Source organism: Sorex fumeus, unplaced genomic scaffold, assembly GCF_029834395.1.
Source record: "Sorex fumeus unplaced genomic scaffold, SorFum_2.1 ptg000010l, whole genome shotgun sequence".
In the NCBI taxonomy this organism is placed as follows: Eukaryota; Metazoa; Chordata; class Mammalia; order Eulipotyphla; family Soricidae; genus Sorex; species Sorex fumeus.
Genome location: NW_026606067.1, coordinates 44,083,039 through 44,111,005, shown reverse-complemented (window position 1 = coordinate 44,111,005; position 27,967 = coordinate 44,083,039). Strand labels below are relative to the sequence as shown.

Sequence of the window (27,967 nt, the reverse complement as noted above, 5' to 3'; positions counted from 1 at the left end):
GGTAAGAGAAAAATAGTTTTCTTAATCTCCTTAGGGCTAGAGCGATAGCACAGCAGTAGGGCGTTTGCCTTACAAGCAGCCAACATGGCCGACCCGAGTTCGATTCCTCCGCCCCTCTCGGAGAGCCCGACAAGCTACCCGTGACGTATTCAATATGCCAAACACAGTAAAAACAAAGTCTCATGATGGAGCTGTTACTGGGCCCGCTCGAGCAAATCAATGAACAACAGGAGGACCATGACTGTGAATCTCCTTAAATTCCTTTAGAGATAGTGAATTATGAGTTTTTGGGCTACCATGGGCTTGTCAGCTTGGAGCGTAAAAGGTATTTAAGCCTTCCTGATTCAATGGATTAAAAAATCTTAATTACACATTTGAAGTCCTGATTACAGCCTAGGGATTTATTTACTTATGAAAAGTCAAACTATGAATTACAATATTGCAGAATACTTTCCACTTCATCAAATTAGTTTCACCATATAATCCTCAGAATGATTTGTAAAATTTTGCAATAACTAGAAAACGTTGATTACTACATTACAAAAGAGTACTTAAATATATATATAGACGAGAAAGATAGATAATTGTCTTCTGATTTTGATGCTGATGTTAAATAAAGATGGAGTGTTTTTGTTTGAACCTGGTCCTTCATGGCCCCACCCCCAAACACAATAAGTAAAGCAATGTGAGCAAATGCTTCCTTTAAATTTGTTATTCAGTTCAAATGTGCATTAGGAAAAAAGATCTATCCCATGTATAAAAACTAGCAACAAAACAGAATGTAAATAGAAATACAAGACACGTAGAGGAGGCAAATATTTTGTGCACATAACTTTAAAATCCCAACAAGAAACACTTATCAGAAGGAGAGAGACCACACACTTGTTAACTTAAATATAAATTCTCAAAGAGCAATATTTCACCACGTAATATATCACAATAGATTTACCCACTGAAATCAGCCCATCACTCTTGACCAACAAATAGGATCTTAATTTTTCCACTTAATGATTCAACTGAATGGAATAAAATTTTTCACAGAAATATTTTAATAACAGATTCTTCTAGACCATTATAGAACATCTAGTCAACATTGAGTCAATTCATTTGAAACAAACTCCTTGTAAATATCATCGTTTCACACAGTAGGAGGGTCTTTAATGAAAAAGGGCTCTGTTCACTTTCTATTTAAATCATAGCAGAATTGATTAATGAAAACAGCATTTTTCTGGGGAAATCAGTTTAAAAATATAAAATTATGAGTAAGACGTAATAAAAGTAAACTAGTCTGGGTTTCCCCCTTCTTTACAGTGATATGGTAAAATACAAAGAAATTCATAATATCCATTATTTAGAAATATTCTGGTCCCTTCGCTTGCTACAGGACTCAGTTCAGAGTAAAAAAAGGAAAGCATATTTTTGGCTGCAGCTGTAGTAAACAATGAATGATGAAAAATATTGCAAAAATGTCTTCAAGTGATTTGACCACTCAGAACACAGGTCCAATCACATTGATTTTGTCTACATTCCTCCATAAAGCTTGGCAAATGAGTAACTGAGCCCTGTTTTGGCAGAAGGAGAGAAGGAAGTACTAACTCCAACAATAAACAAGAGTTTGAAAACAACCAACCAACATAAAACAGTTATTCTTCCTCTGAATAACAAAGACAACAATATGTTTGCATATAGAACAGCTTTTGCATTATTGCTCTACGTATAAGAATATATTAAAGAACTCATAACAGACTGCACATTACCAACTTAAGGTTCTTTGGTGAAGAATGAAAGAAAACAGTATTTGAGCTTTAACGAAATGAATCTCATCCATTTTTGCTCTTATCTATTGATCCGTTGGATCCTCTCACAAAGCAGGGAGAGGTACTGTGTGAGTTTTACCATGGCAACGATTGCCACGCCCCCTGCCATCATGCATGTGGGCCAGAAGAGTGAATGGAACAGCACATTGGAACTGTAGAGTTTAGTTAGGATGACACTCTTCTGGTTTCCTTCTGGGTCGGAATAACAGGTGAAGTGCTGGTACTTCCTGAAGTTTTCCATGACAACGTTCACCAGGGACATGGATTCTTCAAAGTTTTTTCCACACTTAGGTATGTAGGAGCACTGTGGAAAATAATAAAAATTGTCACCAGAAGATACGTGTGTGTGTGTGTGTGTGTGTGTGAATCATTAGGAGGAAGTGGTGGGACTTAGGCCAGCTTAATGATCTGTGAAATCACCATAATAGTTATTTATTCTTAGATATTCACACGTTAATTAAAATAATGTTTTTAGGTATTCAACCAAGATATTTCTTAATAGCTCACCATACAAACTATAATTAAACTATTATAATTATTTATTGAAATAAATGAATGATTTTTTCCATATCCAAGCATACTGGGTTTTTATTATCTCTTATTGAACATACTTTCTTATAGAATTAGAATGTCATCTTTTCTATTTTTTTGTCTGTTCACAGCTATTCAAGTAATACCAGAAACTAATGGTTCCCTCAGGGAAAGTAGTTCACTTTTATCTTTTTGCTTTGGTTTAAATTGTTTGGCCAAGTCATCTTACTAGTTGGACAAGAAATTAGGTATATCTCTGGTGGGTTGCTACAAACGGCATCTTGGAAAACGTGGGGCTATTGGATAAAGTTCTATGGTAAATGGATAATGCCCAATTAGCATGTGAAAAACCTTTCCCCCTATAAGCTGAGGAAAAATAAAGAAAAAAGAGATCAGTTTATTCTTCAATGAGTGTGTATCAAATTTATATTTAATTTTTTCAACGATTATATTTCTTGCTATAGCTTTTTTACATGTCTTGTCTTTTTCCACTTTAGAGCCTGGCAAGCTCCCCGTGACTTATTCGATATGCCAGACACAGTAACAACAAAGTCTCCAATGGAGACGTTACTGGGCCCGCTCGAGCAAATTGATGAACAACGGGAGGACAGTGACAGTGACCATCTATTTCCACACACACACACACACACACACACACACACACACACACACACATTTCTTTGCTTTCTTTTATTCTTTTTTCCTTCCTTGCCCTGACTCCTAACCCCTCCTTAATGTTTTTCCCTTTGATCCTCTTTCTTATTCACCCTCCTCCCCTTCCCCTAAAGAACTTCTTGTAGTTTTTTTTCATGTGTGTGTGTGTGTGTGTGTGTGTGTGTATAATTTTGAATATTTCTTTCTAATGTATAAAGGAGATAAAGTTTGTGTGACCTTCTTTCCTTGGTGTATAAGTAGGTATTGACAAAACATCTTTTTATTTTTTAAAAAGAAAAAATGTGATTTAAGTTATGTTTCTGGGAGATGTATGGGTTCTTTGTTAGCTCTTTCCTCTGTCTAAAGACCTTTCAAGAGGAAAAAAAATTCTTGCATTTATTTTGAGGTCAATTGAGTAATTCACCTAAATCATTGGAATTAAATTGATATGTGGCAAGAACACTGCTAATCTAGAGTCCTTTAATGTGAATTAGAAAATTATGAGCCCTTTTAAAAAACACTATTTTTTTGAAAACTATTAGTACTTTGATTTTATAAAAACACCCCCCTCACTTACCAATGTATGAGTTGTGATAATAAATACCTATTTTTATGATTCTATTGTGTGAATTCTTGACTGGCTTGTATAGTGCATAATTGAGCAGGTGAGGCTGTTGATGACCTTTAAGGTACAATAATGAGACATGTGGGTGAGATCTTCAAAAAATTCAAACATCTAATTTCCAGAGGAAGAAAACAAAAAGAATGGAATGAGTTTTGCCAGTGGAGTATGCTTGGATGCCTCTTTCCCCTGAATTTATTAGTGGACTTTGCTTTTGCTGTAGTCACTGGACTATGTGAGAGTAGATCAGGATGATTCTTTGGTTAGCTAAGAATGCAGGATGAGCATTTATGGTCAACCAGCTTAAAGTAATGTTATAATAACAAGGGCTGGCTGACACTTTAAAATTAAATCAGCTAAGGATAAATGTGAGTGCAAACTTTAATCTGGGTACAGCAGAGAGCTGTAAGAGCACACTACTAAGTATCTGAATTTCAAAAAAAAGGCAGAATTTTTCAGTGAATTGTAACAGTACAGAAGTTGAATCTGAGTACCAGGAAACATTTTTTTCCCTACCAAACTGCAATTGTTCTGGATCAAAATGGTTAAAGGAAGTATGAGAATACCTTTTTCTTTTCTTTTTTTAATTTAATTTAATTTTTATTTATTTTTTATTTTTATTAGTGAAACACCTTGAGGTCCAGTTGTAGACGTACAAAATTTTGTGCTTGGATTTCAGTTATACAATGATAGAGTACCCATCCCTCCACCAGTGCCCATTCTCCACCACCTCTAATCCCAGTATCCCTCCTACCTCCCACCCCCTATCCCACTTTGCCTCTGTGTCAGGACATTCCCTTTTGTTCTCTCTCTCCTTTCGGGTGCTGTGGTTTGAAAAGGAGGCATTGAGTGGCAATCATGTTCGAAGGCTACCTTTTTCTTTTACTACTTCGGAGTTGCACAGATCTTGTTTTGAATTAAAAATGTTTTGATACAAATGCCCTAGACGAGCCATTCACAATCGAGTTTAAAATGGTCTTTTTATATTACAAATACATCAGGCTTCTGTCTATTCTGTGCCAAGATAGTTTATGGTAGTAGTTTCAGTAGTTAACAGTACATTATTGAAATGATTTTGATAAAAATGGCATTTCATTTAAATAGAGTTTTTTCCATACTTCTGTTTCTGTCGATTGATTTGGCTTAATCAAATTTTTTTTAAGGAAACATTTGTCAGCCAGATGACAATAATTCTGTCAGTGGGAAAGATTCTTCCAAGTAAAACGAGATATAAATGACTTGTGAGACTGTCCAGCAAGGTTGTAATACAGGAGCTGCTTATTAAAGTTTAAAGCCATCAGAGTCTCAAATGTGCACATTTGGACTAGTCAGATGAGGCAGTTCCGTTCACGATTGGACTTGGGTCCTCAGGGCCCAGGGGACATAGAAGTGCAACTCAGGCTGCTAACGGAGAAAAGAGTCTTCTGTCCTTCCGCTTTTAGTATTTCTTAACTTGGCCACTCTCTACTTTTCAATACAATTCACTGGCTCCCTCTGGACTGATACTGACTCCTAAAAGCTCTGCCGTATGTTATTCATTTACTTTGATCACGGATGGATTTTTCTTTTGTGCTATTGAGCACAAGAAATAGTCTAACAAGCCGCTATCTGCTCATAGTCTGCTTGTTTAATATCTGCTCATATTACGGCTTCTCTAGGCACATGAACTTGGCTTCTCAGAGTCAACCTCTTTCTACAGTAAGGTTTATATAGTACTCACTGCAGGGTTTATGTGAGATTAAATAACAACTCGAAGCCTTACTATTTCTTATTAATATGTTTTCCTCTGGAATATAACATTTGTCCACACGCTATTTCCTCAAGTCAAGTGAAGCGCCCAAGGAGGAGAAAATAATTAGCTTTATGGTTTTCACAGTGGAGTCCTGTTTGATGGCTCTTATGGCATGCCCATGGCTTTTGTGTTCTCAGAGAGATTTGACATTATGTTAAAACTATGTAAAAATTCTGGGTTTCAGTTTCAATGTCTCAGACTACAGACCCTTGCATGTTTATGAGGCTGGTATAAATTTGGGGTGAAAAATTAATGACTTAAAATTTCATTACATACTTGGAGTATATTTTAATGTGACTGGCTTAGGACAGAGAATGAATTTCAACAAATGGAAGATTTCTACATGATCTGGAAAAAGGGGATATTAATAGGAAAAATGTCATATAGATTAAAAAAAGAAACTCCGGTATTTTTAGAATATTATAGATGAAGGTGTGGTATAGCAACAATTTAATTGAATATGGAATATATACAATATAATTCAAAAATGAGTAATGTTTATAGATACTCAAGATGATTAGCTACTGACCAAAATGAAAACAAACAAACAAACACGGTCCTCCCATTGTTCATCAATTTGCTCGAGCGGGCCCAGTAACATCTCCATTTTAGACTTCTTGTTTCTGTGTTTGGCACATTAAATACATCGCGGGTAGCTTGCCAGGCTTTACCATGAAGGGCGAGATACTCCCGTAGCTTGCCGGGCTCTCCGAGAGGGGCAGAGGAATCGAACCCATCTCGGCTGGGCTGGCTGTGCACAAAGCAAAAGCCCTACAGCTGTGCTATTGCTCCAGCCCCAAAATGAATAAAATTTTAAAAAATAGGGTGCACACCCAGTAGAGCTAGGTGAGGAAGAACATGAGGTACCCGGGACTAACCTCTGGGTCTCTTGTATACTGGGCAAGCGCCTCACTACTTGAGCTATATCCATACAACAAGGTAAGTCATCCCCACCCCTTTCTTTTAAATCGTGGTCATAGATTCTTTCTTTTGTGCCTCAGTCTAGCAAACCTATGGAATTGCAATTCAGTAGAAGACTTAGATTTGCTTCTTTTTCCTAATTTAAGTTTTATGGATGAATTGTTCTGTTTCCCAAGCTTTAAATCCTCTGGAGTACTGGAAGCCACAGAGACAGGTATGGCATTTCCACTCCCAGCTGGAGAAACTTGGGGTCAAGTCAACTTCTCCTGGCTCCCTCTCTACATGATATTTCCTGCTATCCTTTCTGTGGAAACAAAATTCAGCAATAGAATATTCTTGCCAGTCTTTGTCAAGTCACTGGAAAGTTCTTTTCCCCAGCTATAGTTCCAGAATCTTAATAATAGTTATTAATAGTATTTTGAATCTTAGGGTGGACAGAAACTTCAAGAAACAACTTACAGACCTTGTTTAGACATGCTTTGCTAGGTACATGTTGAAATAAAGTCACAGACTTTTATCCAAGAAGTTAAAAACTGTGGGAGTAGTGGGAATAGGTGTTTGACTAGATATATCATAGATCAGACAGCTCTTTCTTCTGAAGGTTGAAGAGAGCTGCCAATTTGAAACCTTTTCTCCACAAAAGAGTTTTTCTTTATTCTTTCATAAGAAAAAAAGTGTCCGGCCAGAGAGATAATGCAGCAGGTAGGGTAGGGCCAACCTAGTTTAGATCCTCGGCATCCCATAGGGTCCCCCAAGGACAGGGATTATCCTTGAGCACCGAGTCATGAGTAAGCCCTGAATGCCACCTGGTGTAGTCCAGAAACCAAACATTAAAAAATAAAAATAAAAGAACCAAACAATAAAAAGGGAAGTGTCAAATTTCTGGGAAGGGTTAGCCATCTAATGAAACGCAACCAACAGTTTACATCATTAATGTGTTAGGTGGTGTGCCAGGTATGGGTATTAAAACATTAAGAAAAAATGGGTTCCACTACTGGAGGGAAACAGGAAGAGAATACAAAGCATGGGCAGGGTATGAAAAGAGACATGAGGAAGCTAAGAAGTCTTTCAGTAGAGCTCATCCTTCAAAGAGGCGGGCCAGAAGTTTCTCTCAGAATTTATGTACTAGTCAGAGCCTTGTAAAAAATCACCAGAGGAAGATTTTTCTTTATTGGGTTTCCAGAATTTTCGTAATTATTATGGAATTTCTGCCTGGTTTTTGAGCGGAAAGGTACAAAAGACCCACAAAGGACATTAGAATCTGGAGCCTGTTGACTAATAAATTATTTACAACAGATAATCAATACCATGGAACTCTGAGGGTGAGGCATGATGTTTCCTTTCAGGTTCACAGTGAATCCGATTTCTCTTTTCACCTTGCCTTTCATTATAGTCCTTTTATTCAGTTGAAGAGGAGTAGGTTCTCTCTACATGCTTTTATAGAGTAAAAGTTTTGATGTTCAGTAAAAGTTTATTTCCCTTTTGGTAGCACTGTAGCACTGTCCTCCGGTTGTTCATCCATTTGCTAGAGTGGGCTCCAGTAATGTCTCCATTGTGAGACTTGTTACTGTGTTTGGCATATCGAATCTGCCACGGGGAGTTTGCCAGGCTCTACCATGCAGGCGGGATGCTCTCGGTAGCTTGCAAGGCTCTCTGAGAGGGAGAGAGTAATCAAACCCGGGTTGGCCCTGTTCAAGGCAAACACCCTACCCGCTGTGCTATTGCTCCAGCCCAAGGTATTCATTCAATTTATTAATATTCATTCCAAAATTAGCATTGAGGATTATAGCACCCCAGAACATGGAGCTCTTTATGACATGGAGCCTTTTCTGTCAGATGACAGGCATTTCCATACAGCTGCCATTCATTTACCATAGAAAGGAATGCCACAAAATTGTCATAAAAACTTGGAGACTCATGTAAATACGAAATAGCTGATGAGCAGATTTCATCAACTGCTTGTTGCTCTTTTTTTTTTTTTTTTTTGCCTTTTGGGTCTCACCCGGCGATGCACAGGGACCACTCCTGGTTCTGCGCTCAGGAATGTACCCCTGGCGGTGCTCAGGGGACGATATGGGATGCTGGAAATTGAACCCAGGTCGGCTGCGTGCAAGGCAAACGCCCTACCCACTGTGCTATTGCTCCAGCCCCTGAACTGCTCTTAAGCAGGCACTTTAAAACTTAGAACTACTGGGGTTCTAGATGCCATAGGGGACAGGGTGCACACAGGGTACAGGTTTGAAGCCAGGCTCCACGTGGTCTGCTGAACACTGCAGGACCCCCAGGAAAGCATCCCCTGGCAGTTGGGCTGGCTCAGTCTAACCTGGAGTGGCCCTCAGGTTTCTTTGAGTGATACTTGCAAGATCCCCTTGCAAATTACTGGAGTCCTAAAGTAACATGGCCACTCTACCACTTACAGTTCCTTAAAAATAACACCTAAGGGGCTGGACCAATAGAATGGCAGGTAGGGCCCTTGGTTTGCTTGCAGCCAAGCTGGGTTTGATCCCCCATCCCATATGGTCCCTTGAGCATTGCCAGAAATAATTCCTGAATACAGATCCAGGAGTACCTCCTGAGCATAACCAAGTAGGTGAACCAAACACCCCAGAAAAATCCCAAATCCCTCAAGACATTTAAAACACAGAGCCTGGTCTCATTTTCAGAGGTACCTAAGCAGAAAGGAAATAAAATTATCAAAAACAAAGATAATACTTATTGAAAGCTAAGATTTAGTAACATGCAGAAGGTCCACTAAGGGCCAGTTGAATGACCACCAAAAGGCATCATCAGCGGGATGACAGTCTACTGAAAGTAGACTATAGACCAAACATGATTGCCACTCATTGCCTCTTTTGCAAACCACAACACCCAAAAGGAGAGAGAGAACAAAAGGAAATGCCCTGCCACAGAGGAAGGTTGGGGGGGATGGGGGTGGGAGGGATACTGGGAATTCGTGGTGGTGGGAAATGGGCACTGGTGGAGGGATGGGTGTTTGATCACTGTATAATGGAAACCCAAGCACAAAATTTGTAAGTCTACAACTGTACCTCATGGTGTCTCACTAATAAAAAAAAAGGCATCATCAGATGACAATTCTCTTAGTTTTCTATATCCACAAACTCAATCTTGCTATGATCCCAGAGTAGAAAAAACTCAGAAAAGACAATTCACAAAAGTGTCTAAAATATAAACAAGAATACCAAATAGGGGCCACAGAAGCTCAGTGGGCTAGAATGTGTGCTTGGAGAGTAGTCCCTGCCATCACATGGTCCCCCAAGTATCATCAAGAGTATGGATACTCATGGACCCCGGAGCAACTCCAAAACAACAAAGAATGCTAAAATTATGTACAAAGATCAAATTGTCAAAACTGCCTGATAATCTTAGTCTTTCACCAAGGAACAGTATACAGGTGACTGAATTAGAATCAATAATCTTGGAATTCCTCAAGGGGAACACTAGTTGTGAAACATTTAATTGTTTCAGGGCTTTTACTTCACTCTGTGTTGGTGGTATTTTGGGGGACCATAGGTGGTGCTGGGAATCAAACTGGGATTGGCCCCATACAAGGCCAGTGCCTTCCCCCTGTATGATCGCTTCAGTCCCAGTAAAAGTCTTTTTTCCCCCTTTTTCGGTGACACCCGGTGATTTTCAGGGTTTCTCCTGGCTCTGCACGCAGGAATTACTCTTGGCAGTGCTTGGCAGACCACATGGGATGCTGGGGATGGAATCCCGTTAGGCTACGTCCAAGGCAAAAGCCCTACCCACTGTACTATTGCTCCGACCCCTCAGTGGACATTTCTTTTAGGCTACATTCTTTCTATCATTTCTACGCAAAGGAGCCCTTAGTTATCCATAAATTCACCTTGAGTGAGGAGTGACTAAACTTTGTCAATTTCCAAAGCATTTCTAAATATCTGGATCATAGGAATTTTCAGCAAATGAAAATATCCTTATTTCCTTACATTGAAAATATGAAAATATTCTTATATCCTAATATCCTTACATTTAAGATGCTAATTAAGGGGTGTCATATGTTAATTTATGAGCATTCTTTCTTCTTTCAGGGTGAATAGCTCTATGTCTAACATCTACTTTGTGTAAACTGATGCTGAATGTACAAAGCTGGCCTTCCCTGTGGACTACAGATGGTCAATTCTTAGCTCATGTCCTTTAACTTGATCTAAATATTTCTTGGAATAAGATGGAATGTGTCAAATTTTCACCCATTCACTAAAATATATCATCAGAGGATAAGAATTTCATAGAACTTTAAATTTTCAGTATTCTACTTCTCAGAAGGATTCTTAAAGGGTTTTTCTAATCTTTAAGATATCACAGCGAGGTTAAAAACTTAAATTTTAATTCAGAACTAGTGAGTGTATGATTTTAATAAATGTATGCAGTTTTATGACCTCCAAACCTCAATTTTATAAATGAAAATAAAAAGCCAATTTTTATTATTGTAAATGAAAATAAAAGTTACACTTAATATGTAGGTTGCTGCTATAATTTAATGTATGCATTTATGAAAAATATTTGATACTATACAGGAGGGTCTGGTACATTGAAAACAATTGATTAAATCTGGCCATTATTATCTTAGAAGGGCTTTGTTCAGGAAGAAATGAGATACATTTTTTATTATATTTTTTGACTATAGTTTAGGTAACATGGCTGAAATAGTGTTAATGTTTATAGTATTTTGTGCAAAATTATTATATCCCTCCTAAAGTGTCCAAGACCCTCTATAACTGCCCCTGTGCAATCTCCAATCCACCTCTTCATTGTCACTTCTCATTTTCCCACTGCTTGAAAGTCTCAGTTTTGTAATCCAAGACCAAGGATGATTTATATAAAACTCTTATTGTAGCGCTATGCACATGGAATATAGCAGACACAAAACGTAGGGTTCCCCCTATTTACCATTTAGTCTTTCCATTTCATTTTATTTTCTTCAGCAGAGGTGCTCGATGCTAAAATCTCTGCATAGAATTTTAAGATCTCGTAGTATCCAGGGTTGTAGCTAAATAATACTGTAGCCGTGGGTTTTGGAGTGGTTCTGCAATGTTTAGGAGTATTTTTTTATTGTACGATGAAAGGGAGAATATGAGCCATCCAGAGGGTAGGGACCAGAGGTCCTGATAAACATCCTACGAAGTATGGGACAAGGATCTATCCTACCTTCACAGAAAACAAAGAAATCACACCAAATGTCACCAGTGTGGAGATAGAGAAGCCCTGGTGTAGACACACATATTCTTTGGATTTAGGCTGGAGCGATAGCACCTGCAGGTAGGGCGTTCGCCTTACAAGCGGCCAACATGGCCGACCCGAGTTCGATTCCTCCGCCTCTCTCGGAGAGCCTGGCAAGCTACCGAGAGTATTCGATATGCCAGACACAGTAACAACAAAGTCTCCAATGGAGACGTTACTGGGCCTGCTCGAGCAAATCGACGATCAACGGGAGGGCCTTTACCTTTACCTTTAGGAAACCCAGAAGTCTAAGTTAAGAGTTGTAAATGATTGGCTAATTTATAGAACTATTACAAAACTATTCTTCATTAAAAAACAAAAGACAAGAAGAAAACTAATCCTGATGACAAACCCTTGACCCTGGATTACAGTATTTTATAAATAAACAGTGGGGGACAGAAGAAGATTACACTGGAGGTAACCTAGGAACACTGGTTGGATATTCATGGATACAGTGATAGAAGTGGAGTATAGTTATTTTGTACATCGATACCATAAACTTTAACACTATTGTAAAATCTAAAATATAGTTGATAAAAACAAACAGATTATAAAAAGCTGTCTTTCTCATGACATCTGTACATAAAACATATGGTATTATACTACATATAAAAAAGTGAATATGTTTTCTTCTTCTTGCATGAACCATATTAAATCCAACCTTAATTTCAGGCATGCTCTGAGAATCCCTAGTGGGTAAATGAGGATTGAACTCCTGGTGGAGATCAACATCGAGGAATTCAGCAACCACAATAATTTAATACTGAGTCACATTTTATAACTCTTTTTATAGCCCTGTGACAGGCACCCTGACACCCATTCATCTCTCCCAAAGGCCGTTACACAGTTTTTTGGTCCGCCAAATCATGCCAACTTATCAGTTTAGATTAAGAAGTCTCATTTTAATGCCTTTTAATGCAACCTACCGAGAGTATTCGATATGCCAAACACAGTAACAACAAAGTCTCCAATGGAGACGTTACTGGGCCCGCTCGAGCAAATCGACGATCAATGGGAGGGCCTTTACCTTTACCTATTTTAATGCCTACAAGAGGTTGGGCATGGGATTTCAAGTGCTTTCCCTCCCTCTGTTCCACTCCAGTGCAATACTACGCAGCCTTAAGAAAAGGTTAAAATTATGTGATTTGTTGCGACGTAGATGCATCTGAAGAGTATAATATTAAGTGAAATCAGGAAAAAGAAACACTCTCAGAATGATCTCTCTCACATATGGGACAGAAGGAAACCTCAAAGGGGAATATCAAATGTCCCTTGGCAACGGAAAAGAAGAGCAAGAGAACTGGTCTTCGGCAGAAAGTTTGGCACTGGGGCAGAGGTGGGGGTGATAAGTTAGGGACGGGAACACTAGGACGAGGGGGAGGGTGAGTTTCAGAGAGAAGCTGGGGACATTGGGTGAGGGTAGTGACATTGGTGAAGGGATTGGGGTTGGAGCAGTATATGCCTGAAACTCAATCACGAATATTTTCATGACTTTGTAATTCATGGTGATTCAATCAAAAATAAAAATAAATTAAAAAAATAGATGGGAGGAGGTGAACATTTAAAACGTGAAATCTCTTTGGATATTTCCTCCATGGACGCCCTTCTTGCCTCCAGTTGTGTCAGATCAAACATTGTCTGTCGTACTTTAGGTGTCTTAATAAAACTAGGACCAATTTTTGATAATTATTGTAAAGTCTTATCTTTTAGTTAGTTGGGAGAGTTTATACTCTCAACTAACTAAAAGATAAGACTGAAAAGATAAGGTAAAAGAGAATTAGACTATAGATGATATTTTAACTCCCCTCTCCAAAAGAACATACTGAATATCCCTTAGGCTACTTAATGCCCACTGATAGAAAGATACGGATGTCTTCAACATGTATTAGAGACAGGGACAGCTCTGAAGACAGTAAAGAAGAGAGCCAGGAAGGTGACTAGTATTTGGTGCTGTTTCTCCTCTGGGTATATTTGCTGATTTTAGAAGCAGAGAGAGAGAGAGCATAGAAGTCTGAATTACATTTTAGACAATATTGTCTAAACTATGAACTAAGAATTATGATTGGGAGCTTATTAAGTGATATCTTGATGCCTTCCTCCTATTTTATTTGGTGAGGGATTAGCTTTGAAAGGTGATATCCCTGGTCTTATAATGTCCCTCTTAGGGATATCAGCTCAGACATGAATACCTCAAATACCTCAATATATAAAATTATAATGGGGTGACTGAGTAAGCCTAGGGACCTGGCAGAAGCAGAGAAAAGTAATTTGGGGAAAAAGTAGTATAATGGCACCATTCTAGGTTTATAGCTATTTTTATAAATTTATAAATGTGACATCTGACACAGTAAGAATGATCAGACATAGGAAACATGAAATATAAAGCAGAGAAGAAAAAAATTAAACAAGCACACAGGGGATCTAGGTATTGAAGTAATCAAAGTAGCATAAAAACTAATTTTACTTTTTATGTAGAAGTCTAGAATGAAACTATGTTAGGAAACTAGAAATGATGAAAAGGACTCAAATATATTTTTTAGGAATGAGAAAATACAACCAGAGAATTTAAGAATTCAAAGACTGGATTTATTAGTAGATCTGTCAGAGATCAGGAAGGAACTGTAAATTAGAAGAAAGGTCATATACAGAACAGAGCACAGAGAGGCAAAAAGAGGGAGCATATCAAAGAGAGCAAGACATACAGGGACACTATGAGTAAATTTAAAGTAAGATCACTAGAGAAAAAGTAGAGTAGAAAAAACAGAGACAATATTTTTTGAGTTAATGGCTTAAATCTTCCTGAAATTGACAAGGAACAATAAGAATCAAGAAAAGAGGTCCTCAGAATACTAAGCAGCTACATAGAAATACGCACGCATTTTGCCCATGTTAATTAAACTTGAGAAAACCAAGGAAAATATTATTTAACATAGAAGATTACCTTCCAAGAAACAGCAATTAGACTGAGAGCTGATTTCCAAATAGTAACAATATTCACTAGAAGGAATATTTTCAATGTACAGAAACAGAATAAGAGTTAATTTAGAATTTTGTACTCAGTAATTATATCCTTCAAAAATGAAATTGAAATAAAAATATTTAGACAGAAGCAGAGACAATTCCAAGATAACATTACATTAATGCAAATAATTTTCTTAGGCCATAGAAAAAGTTCCCAGATGGAAAATTAAAGAAGAAATTAAGAATAATGAAAATAGAAAATCCCCAGTATTCACTTCAAAACGATAAAAATGTCTGTTACCTTAATGTATATGTGGAATGAATAATAACAAATACAGGTTGGGAAAAGTAAATAAAATAAAATGTTTCAATTTCCTTTATTATTCAATATTAGAAGTTATACTCTATAGGCAAATAGAAGAGATAGGGAAAGTTGGATTGTAAATATAACTCAGTAAAGAAAGGTGGTCTCTTTCATAAATGCCTTTAGATGAATAGCTGTTCATATTAAAAACAAACACAAGAAACCTTATTCCCAATAAAACTCAATGACATGTTTGACAGTCCAGTAAGTAAAGTATTGAATGCAGTCGACACAGTTCCTTGAGCACTGTGAGGAGTGATCTCTGAATACAGAGCCAAGAGCAGTACATAAGCACCACTGAATGTGACCCAAAATTCAATAATAAAAACAAAAAAAACCCACTCAATTACAGGCAGAGTATATACTGTAGCACTGTAGTACTGTCCTCTCGTTGTTCATTGATTTGCTCAAGTGGGCACCAATAATGCCTCCATTGTGAGAGTTGTGACTGTTTTTGGCATATCAAATACTCCATGGGGAGCTTGCCAGGCTCTATCATGCAGACGGGATACTCTCAGTAGGTTGCTGGGCTTTCCGAGAGAGATGGAGGAATCGAACCTGGGTCGGCTGTGTGCAAGGCAAACGTCTTACCCACTGAGCTATCGTCCAGCCCAGTGGCATAATAGGTTAGCACGTGGTACTTATATAGCAGTATGTGCAGATTATATACTAAAAAAGAAAAAATAATAGTAATTTAAGAAGATAATTTAGAAGACCTCTGGATAGGTAAAAATTTTTGAAATATGGACACAAAGCATAACAATATCAAAAATTAGAAAAATTGCTACACTGAAATTGTAGTTCAAGGGCTACACTGAAATGAGAAAACTTTTTCTATTAAAATGCAACATAAAGAGAAAAAAGGCGATGGGGCTCAAAGGATTGTACCAGGAAGTCAGAAGGAAAAAAGACAAGTGCGTTCAGTTATATGTAAGGATACTGAATTGAATGGAGGAAGCAAAATACAAAGATCAATACCAGTGGGCATTGATAGTAGAACTCAGGTTACTGAGGTAAGAAGTATACCCACTGTGCTCTCACTCCAGCCCCTAATTACTCTTTTTACCTGAGATCTCCTATGTTAGTTTCATTCCCCATTTATAGCAATAATGCATTCATTAACTCTAGTGATAACACATTAAAATGGAAATGTGTATCATTTTTGGGCATCTATTCAACTTCGATCTATTTCCAACTCCAGGGAGATTTGCAAGTTTTATAGGCAGTTATTATAATAGATCAGGTTTGATTTAAAAATCTGACTTGAGAATATATATTGAAAAACAAACACTTTGAAACACAACCGCATCTCTAAAGGTAAGCTTTCAACATTTGCGGAACAGAGGAGGAACTATATTGTTTTCAGTGACCACAAAGGAAAGGAAATCAATCAGAATAGACATTTCCAAGTGACATTTTTTGAAAGATTCCTTACCCTGTGTCCTCAGAGATATTTGTAAATCATTGTAATCAAATATAAGATGTATATCCTCACCAAAGTAAAGACAAATTGACATAAGGACATATGCCAATATGTCACAAAAAATTCTCTATTTTAGCATCAAATTTTGAGGCGCTCTCTCTCTCTTCACTGTAGAATAGAAGGTCTCTCTGTAGGGTAGGGGATCTCACGGTAGGGTAGGGGTCTCACAGTAGGGTAGGGGTCTCATGGTAGGGTAGGGGTCTCATGGTAGGGTAGGGGTCTCACTGTAGGCTAGGGGGTCTCACTGTAGAGTAGGGGGCCTCACTGTAGGGTAGGGAGTCTCACAGCAGGGTGGGGGTTCTCATTGTAGGCTAGGACAGTCTCACTGTAAGGTACATCAATATGGAGGGTTACAGGTGGCACAAGTTTATGACCTGTCACTGAAAAAAATTTATACATATATAGTATATATGTATAGATGTATATATGTATATATACATAGCTTGGCAGGCTCCCTGTGATGTATTTGATATGCCAAAAAAAGTAACAGCAAGTCTCACAATGGAGACGTTAACTGGTGCCCACTTGAGCAAATAGATGAACAACGAAAGGACAGTGTTACAGAGTTACAGTTATATATTGTGTATATATATATATATATATATATATGTATATAATATATATAGAGAGAGAGACAGAGAAAGAAGATGAGTGAAGTGAAAAAATGGGAGAGAGAAACTTTTTGGGGTGTGGTCCCAGGTGGACACTATGGGTCTCTGCCAAGGCTTGAATAGAACCCTTCCCTGGGAAAGTCTAAGTGGGATTTTAAGTTGTCTTGGGTGGGAAATAAAGAATAAAGGGAACAGACATCAGTGAAATGGGTGTGCTTGGTTCGGCCTTCTGTCATCTGTAGCGGGTTGAGGTAGGGAAGTATGGAATTCAGCCTGGGAGCTGCCTGGCGCCAGTGGGCCATAAGTCCTGTCCTCTGCGCTAGGGGGCAGGTTGGTCTTTGATTCTGGGATTGTCACTATCTCAACCTTTCAGCATTTGGTTCCAGCAAACCTTACGGGATCAAACCCAGGAATTGTCAAAGAAGTCAAGTGATCTAATGCTGGGCCACATCTCAGGCCTCATCTCCTGAAGCTTCTGTGTTTTTTTTTTGATATGTGCTGCTCATTTCACTTACATGCTGGCAATTGTAATAAAAATCAAGATTTCTTATAAGAAAAGCTAGAGTTCTTGAGGACTATATTCTGTTAACAAGTCGTGCTTTAATTATTCTATTCGGAAGTGGTTTTGACATATACTAAAATTCTGGTTCCTTCAATTACTGACATAAATCCTACACTACAGATTTAACTTGAAATTAGAAAAGCCTGATTACTTTTTTGTTTGTGTGTGTGCGTGTGGAGGGGGGTGCACACCCAGTGCTCAAAACTTACTCCTGTCTCTGTGGTGAGGAATCACTCCTGGCAGGGCTCAGGGACTTTATGGGATGTTGGGGATGGAATCCCAGTTGGCCATGTGCAAGGCAAGCACCCCACGTGCTGTAGTATCTCTTCAGCCCCTGGGCTTGTTTCTTCTGTTGAGATTTTTTTTGTCATCCCAGAACTTATAAATATGAAAATGTAGGTATAGTTTTAATACCTATATATATTGAGCTCTACCAGGAGGACCTGATGATATTAGTGTCAGAAAATTTAGCTTCTTTAAACAAAATCAACATGAAGGAAAATATATGTCACCCACACTGCCCCCAAGGATTGATGGTCTCCTCAGAGAAGACACCATGCCTCTTCTGCTCTGAGCCTCACAATAACCTGGCAAGATGGCCACTGTCAGCACCTTTTTTTTTCTTTTTGGGTAACACCCGGCGATGTTCAGGGGTTAGTCCTGGCTCATGCACTCAGGAACTGCTCCTGGCAGTGGTTGGGGGACCATATGGGATGCTGGGAATTGAACCCGGGTCGGCAAGGCAAACGCCCTACCCACTGTACTATCGCTCCAACCCTGTCAGCACCTTTTTAAGAGGAAAGGAAGCTGAAGCTCCAAGAGGCTATTCCATCCCTCAGACCATACGATGAACCACATGACAACAAACAAACAAACACTGTCCTCCCATTGTTCATCGATTTTGCTCCAGTGGGCCCAGTAGCATCTCCATTTTTGAGACTTGTTGTTACTGTGCTTGGCATACTGAATACGTCACGGGGAGCTTCCCAGGCTTTGCCGTGTGGGAGAGGTACTCTCGGTAGCTTGCTGAGCTCTCTGAGAGGGGTGGAAGAATTGAACCCGGCTCAGCAGAGCGTGCAAGGCATACACCCTACCACTGTGTGAATGACTGTACAAAAGCAAAAGGCAGGTCGCCACAGTTATATGACAAATGCCTGGTTTTCAGGGCTTCCACAGCTCTGTCTGGGCTGTATATTGACTTTGAAAGACCCAGTCAGTGTGTCTAAGTAAGGATGGGACATTTACTCTCCTGAATGAGAGGGAAAGCTAAATCTACAGGACCCAAAGGGGAACTTGGACGTGAGCAGAAAGTAAACATTTCCTGAGGAAGAGTCGATAGTGAGTTATGGGAGTGGATGAGGCAGAGTCTGCTTCCTAGTGGGATTTTCCTTTCATGCCGGCAAAGGGGAACTGCAGAGGGAGCGATGGGTCAGGCTCTGGGGGCTCTGTGGGAACTGAACTGACGGAAATTCAATGTGAGATCCACGCTCCTACCTTCTGATTTATTTTCATCGTTTCCTCAGTGTGGTAGAGAAGGAGCTTTTCCCCAGAAGAAGTCAGGTTCACATACACCTGCAGGCAGGGGTACTGAGAGAGTTTCCAGCAGTCTGGACCGCAGCTGAAGGAGCAATTAAATGTTTCTGTGATGGAAGCGTTCAGCAAAGTGCACTGAGTCTCCTCCGTCCAAACACTACAGAGAAGGGAGAGTAAACAGACGTGAAAACTCACAGCCAGGAAGGCAAAATCAGAGGGGAGTATCTGTCAGCAAGTTAGCTCAAGAATCTTTTTCAAATCTATAATGAAATTTACGTGTTGAAGTCTATGTGTTTGAATGGAGACACTTTAAACAAACTGTAATATAAACAGGCTCAGAATTTGCCTGGGAGCGGAGAACTTTTCCAAGTTTCATTAGCTGTAGCAGAATGTTCTCCAGTGCTTGATTTAACTTGGAATGTTTTCCTTATCAAATTCACTGGTAAGAATAAAGAATCATTTAATATCACAGCCTGCTCTCTGTATTTCTATGTAATGAGAAGCTTCCTGTCATGGCCCAGTGCTTATGTCTACCCTGTTTATAGGCAGAAGAGGTTTAGAAGATCAGAGAGAGGTGGAGACAAAGAGATGGAGAAATGGGGTCCAATTGGAGGGGAGCAGATAGTGATGTATTTCTTTCTATATGTTTTTCTCATATGGAGAGAAGATAAGCACAGACTTTGATTATGCCAAAAGCACCATTGAGCACTCTTTATTATAACTGTGCTCTACGTATGCAATTTTCTCTTATCATCCCAACAACCCTATGATTTGGATATCGATTCATTTTAAAGGTGTGTGAATTAAGAGTCAGAGAAATAGGGTAACATGTATGGAAATAGCTTATACATTATGGGAACTGTGATTTCACCAAATCATTTATTTCTTTAAAACCCAAGATCATTCCATGGTATTGCACTTTGTCCTGAGTAATACCATGGACAAGCATATTTGAGACTATATATCACATTATTCAATATTATTTCAATTAATTTTTTTTAAACTCAGAAGTTTTTACTTTCTAAGAGCCAAGAGGATCATGACGTAGTTTCTGTTTGATTTGTATGGTAAGGCAAAACTTGAAGTATAAAAACAATAGGAATAACATAATTAAGATGAAAAATTTGACAGTTACTCATAATTTTATTTATTCTTGATATGAATACCATTGGAATAATAGTCCCATACTTTTAGTCACACCACAATTATAACCTACTGGTTGAAAACTAGATTTCAAACAGTCTTCCATGTGATGTAAAATTTTTGTGATAGGACAAAATTAAAAGTGAGCTCTCTTCGTGTATTGTGCTGCCATCAGGTCAATCTGTACCTGTGAGGCGAGTGCATCAGCAGCCTAATGGTGCCTTCAGACTTCTAGATATCCCAAAATTGCTGCTGTGCCTTTGGCCAGATCCAAACAACTTGAGGCAAAGTTTACCAAGAAAGCAAATGGCCAAAAGTTAGGTATATGGGAGACACACACACAAACCACCCCTGGCTCAGCTATATAATTGGAGGCAAGGCCTCTCTGGTTCCTGACCAAATTGCTTAATGGCCGTAATCCCAGAGACTCAGAAACAAATCTCGGAACCCAGTGGCTTTTGGAAAAAATGCATCTGGTCCCCACAGTAGGTTACTGGTGACGGGCCACCCCAAAGGGGAAAGGGTGCTGTCCTCTGCCTGCTCCCCCTTGGTGGCTCAGTGGCCGTCATCCTCCTGAGGCCATTGGACAGTCAGGTTTGGGTCCACAGTGACAAGACACATGGGGCCTCATGGGATGGGCGTGGAACCGACCCTTTCCTCCCTGTCCCAATGAGACCCCAGGTTGCTGCCCACGAATGGCCTCTCTGGCTCCTGATCAAGCTGCTTAACGACCATGATCCCAGAGACTCAGGAACAAATCTCAGAACCCAGCAGGTTTTGGCAGAGATCCCTCCAGATTTAATTGTTAAAATTTTGGAATTCCAAAATTGCGTGGCCGCTATTGCGGCCATGCGTCATCATATGCTATTCATAATCAGCAATAGAAAACAAATTGTCTATGGTTGCCTTTTCGGCAGATCTGAGTGTTGGGGTAAAATCCCAAATAATAATGCTGGATCTGGTGTAGAAATATTGAATGTAATCAAAGTAGAGAGAGAGGGAGTAATGTTGAAATCATCTGCCCCACAGGTAGGGGGAGTGTGTGGGATGGGGCGTATACTGGGGTTTTTGGTGGTGGAGAATGGGCACTGGTGAAGAGACGGGTGTTTCATCATTGTATGACCGAGACTTAAACCTGAAAGCTTTGTAACTGCTCTCACGGTGATTCAATAAAAAAATTATAATAAGGAAAAAAAAGTAAGGTGGAGTTCATGCCCAATTCAATCAGCCTGATCAATGGCTGAATAAATAGCAATTACATTAAAAAAGTAAATAAATTTAAAAAAAGTGAGCTCTCCAAAATAAAGAAAAGGAGGGAAAGAAAAAGGAAGGAAGGGAGTGAGGGAAAGAGAAGAAGGATAAAGGAAGAAAAGAATGAGAAAGATTTGTCAATGCAGACATTAATGTGTTCATGTTAACACTCTTAGACATCTCAGCAAGAAAGATTAAAACACATGCACACACAAAATCTCACTTCCCAATGGTCAGCTTTTCATTCTAAATGGCTTATAATTTTATGATCAAGGGTAACGTTTGTGATTAAGAAGTAGCACCAGCAATTAATGTCTTGCTTCGCACATAAGCTGATCGCCACAGTAATTAGAAAGCAGCGTGTTTTCCTTGCAGCTGAATACCCCTTCCTTCCACTGGACGTGTACACACAGAAACCCCGTACCTCCTTCTCATGTCCAGTTCTAAGCCAGAACAATGATAGGAGCCCTGACCCTCTCTGTTGTGGCAAATTATATTTTCCTGAGGGGAAAAGAGATGGTTAGATTTTTGCTTCTAAACAGGAGGGGAAAAAATTCTGTAACAGTTTGAAGCAGATGTGAGGGGCTGAAAGTGGTGTTGGAATTAGCGAGCACTTGGGGCCGGAGGCATCAGCGCTTTCATTGAGAAGGAGCACAGCTGAAGGCAGCAAGACACAGAGCGGAGCCGCCACAAATGGGAAAGATGATGCCTTAATTTTAGCAAATTACTGTATTTCAGCAAGATTCTTGCTTCTAAAATGAAAGTATTAATTTAGGTGGAGAAATGAATGTCACAGAGTGGTTTGATTCTCTTGAATTGAAACCTCAATTTTTCATTTGTAAGGGCCTCGTATCTTTTTGCTGAAACTACTGTCAGATTTTCCCCATTAGTTAGAATGATGCTTGGCTCGCCTCTGCTCCAAGTGTCCAATTTATGGGCAACAGTTGGCGAGAGATGCTGCAGGGATTTATCATGTGACTGACTCAGGGGGAAAGACACTTACTATCTCACTATTTAATTGCTTTTCTAGCTCTTCAGTAAACCTAGGGCAAATACTAAATTGAAGAGGGTTCAACATTTGGTAGTTTTAAAAGTCGATATACAGAAGTCTTTCTCAGCCTTGATAGCTTGCTAGAATCACCTGTAGAGTTTGAAAAGCTACTGGTGTCTGGCCCCACTCCGGCTAACTGAGCTCAGAGCAGTGATGATGGTGGGGTCTGGGCATTCATACTTTATTCTTTTAGTTTCTCAGGAGATGAAAACATGTGAGAACCACTGATGAGTGGGATGGCAAATGGGAAAGGAATGGGGTTGGAGAATTGGTGAAGAGGCAAGGATCAGGACTCTGGAATTAGTGGACAGTGGATGTGAATCGTAGCTCTGTTAGACACGAAAGTTTTGTGCCACTGGAATGAATTATGTGATCATGAACCTCAATTTTGTCCGTTCTATAATGAATGTATTTATATCAACATCAGACAGCAGTTGTGAGAATTAAATACCGTGTGGAAAGTCTATTTACATAATAATAAGCAGTTCACACGTGGAAACATTTCTATCATTATTATTAGGTAATTGAAATTATGATGATATTGAATAATACCAGGCACAGCTCAGAGTTCTTCATGAAAAGAAAGTGGGGAAGAGGCCCTCAGCGTTGGTCGGCTGGTGAAGAGGGAGGAGAGGAGACAGGTGAGTGCCCGAGCGCTAAAGGCATTACCTCTGCATGTATGAGCGCAGGAGTGTGATTCCCAGCAGGAAGTACATCATGATGGAGCACACCATCATGGCCAGCCCCAGGAGAATGGCACGGTCCTCTCCTGCCTTCAGGGCTGTGACAGTTTTCCTTTTGTCCAGCAGGTCATGGTCCTTGATTTTTTGGTAAATATTTCTGTGGTTGAAAATAATAGAGTCTTACAAGAAGGTCACAGTTAAACAGCATGCCCCTCAGAGAAGGAGGTATGATCCTGCCTGAGCCTTTCTAACGCAGAGCCTTCACAACATGTTTGAGCGCAACTGAATTGATGCTTACATCACATACATATGCATACTGAGTGACAGAGAGAGACAAAGACAGAGAGACAGAGACGGAGACGAAAGACAGAGAGAGACAGAGACAGAGAGACAGAGAGACAGAGACAGAGAGACAATGAATACACTCCTGCTTGTGTGCACTCGCACCAAACAAACAAGTGCACAATACTGACAGAAACATTTTTTATTCTTCACTTGAATCCCATGTGTAACTAGTAATGCTTTCTCCTTACTTCCTAAATCTAAAGGAAAGAGAAAAATCCATTCAATCCTTAAATAGGGATTTGCTGCATTAGCTATATCTAACCTCCAACTGGTCACCTTTGATCTTTTATTCTCTCAGAGTATCTAAAAGAGCATTAATTCACATAAATAAAAAATATATTAGGAATCTATTCATTTAATCCCTATATTCCCATAGTAGTTATAGGCAACTTATTTTAGTTAAAATTTTTCTCAGCTTATGTCCTCACTTGACTTGAGATTGATAAGCAATGTGGCCTTTTTGTTTATTTGTGTAAACACTTGAGTGAGTCAAAAAACATGTCAGTCAAACAAAGGCCAGACATTACAACTTTGACTCATTTAATTAATTTGCATTTTTGTCTTTTTATTTTCAAGCAGCAACATATGTTCTGGAATGTGAGACCGGATTCAAAGTGAATATTATGCAGGAGAAATAGTATGGTGGGTCGGTTGCTTGCTTAGCATGTGGCAGACCCAGATTTCATCTCTAGCATCCCATATGACTCCCCAAGAATGCCAGTAGTGATTACTGAGTGCAGAGCCATAAGTTAGCCCTGGGACCACCAGATGTGGCTCCCAAACAGCCAAACAAATAAACTAAACGCTCAAATTGCATCTCAGGTTTAGAAACCAAATCACTGCTAACTAGCTGTGTGATCAGCTCTTTCGATTTCCAGTTTTCTAAAAAATGAAAAATCATGTTTAATTACATTGTAATGGTTAATTATAATTATATTATAATGAGATGAGAAATTAATTAGCATCATGGAGGAAATTATCTAATAGATGCTCCTATTGAAAATTGGAGTATGACGTTAAGGCTTCATGATCTGAGCATCTGAAGACCTCGAACCACTACTGCGTGCCAAATAGTTTCTGAAAGACACCATGACAAGGAAATGAATAGGGCATAAAGTTCGTGAGTAGAGGAGTATACTTTGAACAGGATCTCCTGGGGGATGCATTTAAGAAGAGAAATTATTGGGAGTACTAGAATCTTGAAGAGATTCACAAATACAAGAAGTCAGTCATTGCTCACATATTTTCACAAGGGTTGGACTCTCTTCTATTTTTCATTTCTAGAAGGGAAGCTTTCAATGGGAGTTGTTGGCCTTTAGAACTTGTCATGGAGAGAAGGGCACAGAGAGGACTGAAGATAGAGAAAAAAAAGTCAATGTCTTTTTTTTACCAGTTCTAGGCAAAAGGCCAATATACACAAGAATAACTTCAGAAGATCCTGTAGAATTTTCATCACTAATTTTCTGCTTAGAAAAGAAACCAAAATAGAGCACAGAGTGAAACTTTGTAGGGAGAGAAAAGAGGGCTATTTGTTCAGTTATGTGTATATTTAGGGCCTGTATTTCATATTGTGCACAGGGTGGGCATGCTGGTTGGGTGGTTCATCCTGGCCTTGTTGTTAAATATTTTGTATTGCTAAAAAAGGCAGGAAAATATGTATGTACTCAACATTCTTTAAAAAAAGTTTTAGGGAAAGAAACGAATGGGCTTATTGGAGTGTAAAATTAAACCAATTCGCTTATTATTTTAACGCTGGGGGTAGTTTGTGCAATTCTGTCCTTGAAGAGCAAGCTCAACAGAGTGGGAGAATTGCAGCTAAACAGCAGGCTTTGTGCTTCCTCTTTTTATGACTTTGTTCTTTCTGACTCCTTTTCACTCTGACTCTTGGCTCCTCACCATTCTCATGGCTAAAGCCCTGTGAATCCGGCACGATTGTTGCTCTCCAACAGCCATGACTAATAGTTCTGCATTCACCGGCTTATCCTGTTTTTGACTTTTTCTGGCTGCCCACATCCATCCTGTTTCCCTGCTCTTTTGGAAAACAAACAAGTCAAACGTGGGATTTGTAATAAAGCTTTGGACTGGACCAATTATTAACTTGGATAAAATAATAACAACAATAGAAAAAACAAGTGGTGTCCATTAGTGGTAAAAAAGGGTCAGTGCCAGGGGAAGCCTGAATGCGAATGGTTTCAGAGACATGTAAAATAATAATGTGCTGTTATCTTGCTATTATTTTTCTTCGTATGAATTTCATTCTGATGGCTGCCATGGGGCTTTGCATTTCCTTTGGGTAGAAAACAGCAAGGAAGAGCAACAGTCTCACAGTTCTATTGTTAGGCTGACAGAGAGCATCACTTATGTCTGTCTATACCTATTAGAAAGAGGCAGAGTAATCCATCAGTTATGTCACCAGAACTAGAAGCAGCAAATCAAAATGATCCAAGTAAGTAATTTAAACACAAATCACAGTTTGGAAATAAATACAAAATATTCTTCACATGATTTGGAAGATTTTTTTGAGATATATGTATCTCGAGAGCCCAGCAAGCGACTGAGAGTATCTTGCCCACACAGCAAAGCCTGGCAAGCTACCTGTGACGTATTCGATATGCCAACACAGTAACAACAAGTCTCATGATGGAGACGTTACTGTGCCCGTTCGAGCAAATCGATGAAAAACGGGAGGATGGTACGACAGTGCTACAGTACTATATTCCCTCTCCCAGAAGAGGGAAAAATGATTGTGACCATCTAGGTCAAATGTGATATCTATGATCTTGCTCAGAAAAACAAAAGGGAGAGTGGGTAATTTACTGGCGGCTCTTTCAGGGTCAGGGGAATGAGACCCATTGTATTTACTGGGTAACAAAAGACGCCTGTCTTTGAAAACTCTTTTTTTTTTTTTTTACGTAGGAGTACTACTATTTATTCAGCCACTGATTAGCTGATTGAATTGGGCATGAAGTTCACCTTACTTTGTATTTTCATAATTTTATTTATTTATTTTTTTCTTCTTATATTTATTTATTGAATCACTGTGGGAAAAGTTACTAAGCTTTCAGGTTTAAGTCTTGGTTATACAATGATCAAACACCTCTCCTGTCACCAGGATTGAGCTCATTTGCCAAGGTGGCTTGGCGCAAGCCTCAGGCAACCTCAAGCGAACATCCGAGCTTGCAAAGTAGTGCAGAGAAGTGATAAAGGAAGATCTCAAAGAGAGAAGAGCAGCAGTGCTGGCAGATGCGGCAGAAGCCGGGAAAAGCATTTGCAACGCCTGCCTGTCCTTCGCCAACTACAAGACCAAGATGACTGCCCTCCGACGGCCTGATGGATCAATTTCATCTTCCAGAAGGGCAATGGAGAAGATTATTCATGACTTCTACTCAGATCTCTTCAGTAGCCACATCTACCTGTCCACATACCAAATTCCGCAGGAAGGATATGTCATTCCCAACGTTCTCCCTTCTGAAATCCAATTTTGGATTCACTACCAGGTTCTCACCATTCTACAAGGAAGTGATCATTCATGTCAAGAGAGGTGTTCTTCAGGGTGATACCATTTCACCCAAACTCTTCAGTGCCACCCTCGAGAATGTCATGCGACGACTAGAATGGGAAGAAATGGGAGTGAATATAGATGGTTGGCAACTACACCACCTCTGCTTCGCTGATGACATCATTCTAATAACACCAAACATTAGCCAATCAGCACAAATGCTGGCTGACTTTGACTGTGAGTGTGGAAAGGTTGGACTATAGCTGAATCTCACGAAGACAATGTTTATAGAAATGATCTTATTCCTGACATTCCATTTGCTCTCAATGGAACAAACATCTCCAAATGTAAGTTATGTGTACCTAGGTAGAGAAATTAACATGACAAATGACTTGGCACCTGAGTTGTGCAGGAAGAAGAGAGAGGCTTGGAACGTCTTCAAGAGCATCAAAGAAATAGCTAAGAGGACGAAGAACCTCCAACTCTGAACACATCTCTTTGATTCTACTGTTCTTCTGCATTAGCATATGCCTCAGAGACCTGGACCCTACAAAAACAGATTGAGAACGCTATTCGGGTCTCCCAGAGAGGAATTGAAAGAGCTATGCTTGGAGTATCACATTTCACTCAAATGAGAAAAAGAATCCAGAGTTCCAACCTCCGTTGACGATCAAGAATCAGGTCAAGGCATCGAAAATCAGATGGGCTGGACCTGTAATGAGATGTGGAGATGACCACTGGACTAGAGCCATCACCAACTGGATTCCATGGGATGTCAAAAGATTGTGTAGCTGCCCACCTATGAGGTGGTCAGACTTTTTCATCAAGACCCTGAACGATTTGTTTGAGGCTCTTTGTGTTCCTAGAACGAGCAGACACCATTGGGCT

At 39.4% G+C, this 27,967-nt stretch overlaps 1 protein-coding gene across 2 annotated transcripts in view; it reads right to left on the bottom strand.

Annotated features, from left to right (window-relative positions):
• Window positions 1–380: 380 nt before the first annotated feature.
• The window catches only part of KCNMB2 (potassium calcium-activated channel subfamily M regulatory beta subunit 2), a 367,680-nt gene continuing 340,093 nt past the window's right edge, over window positions 381–27,967 (bottom strand). For both annotated transcript variants that reach the window (XM_056110680.1, XM_056110682.1), the window contains exons 3-5: window positions 23,222–23,392; window positions 19,069–19,264; window positions 381–2,121 (exon numbers count right to left, since the gene is read on the bottom strand). In XM_056110680.1, the coding sequence (XP_055966655.1) occupies window positions 1,837–2,121; window positions 19,069–19,264; window positions 23,222–23,392 (652 nt within the window). In that variant the 3' untranslated portion in view covers window positions 381–1,836. The remainder of the gene's footprint in view (window positions 2,122–19,068; window positions 19,265–23,221; window positions 23,393–27,967) is intronic.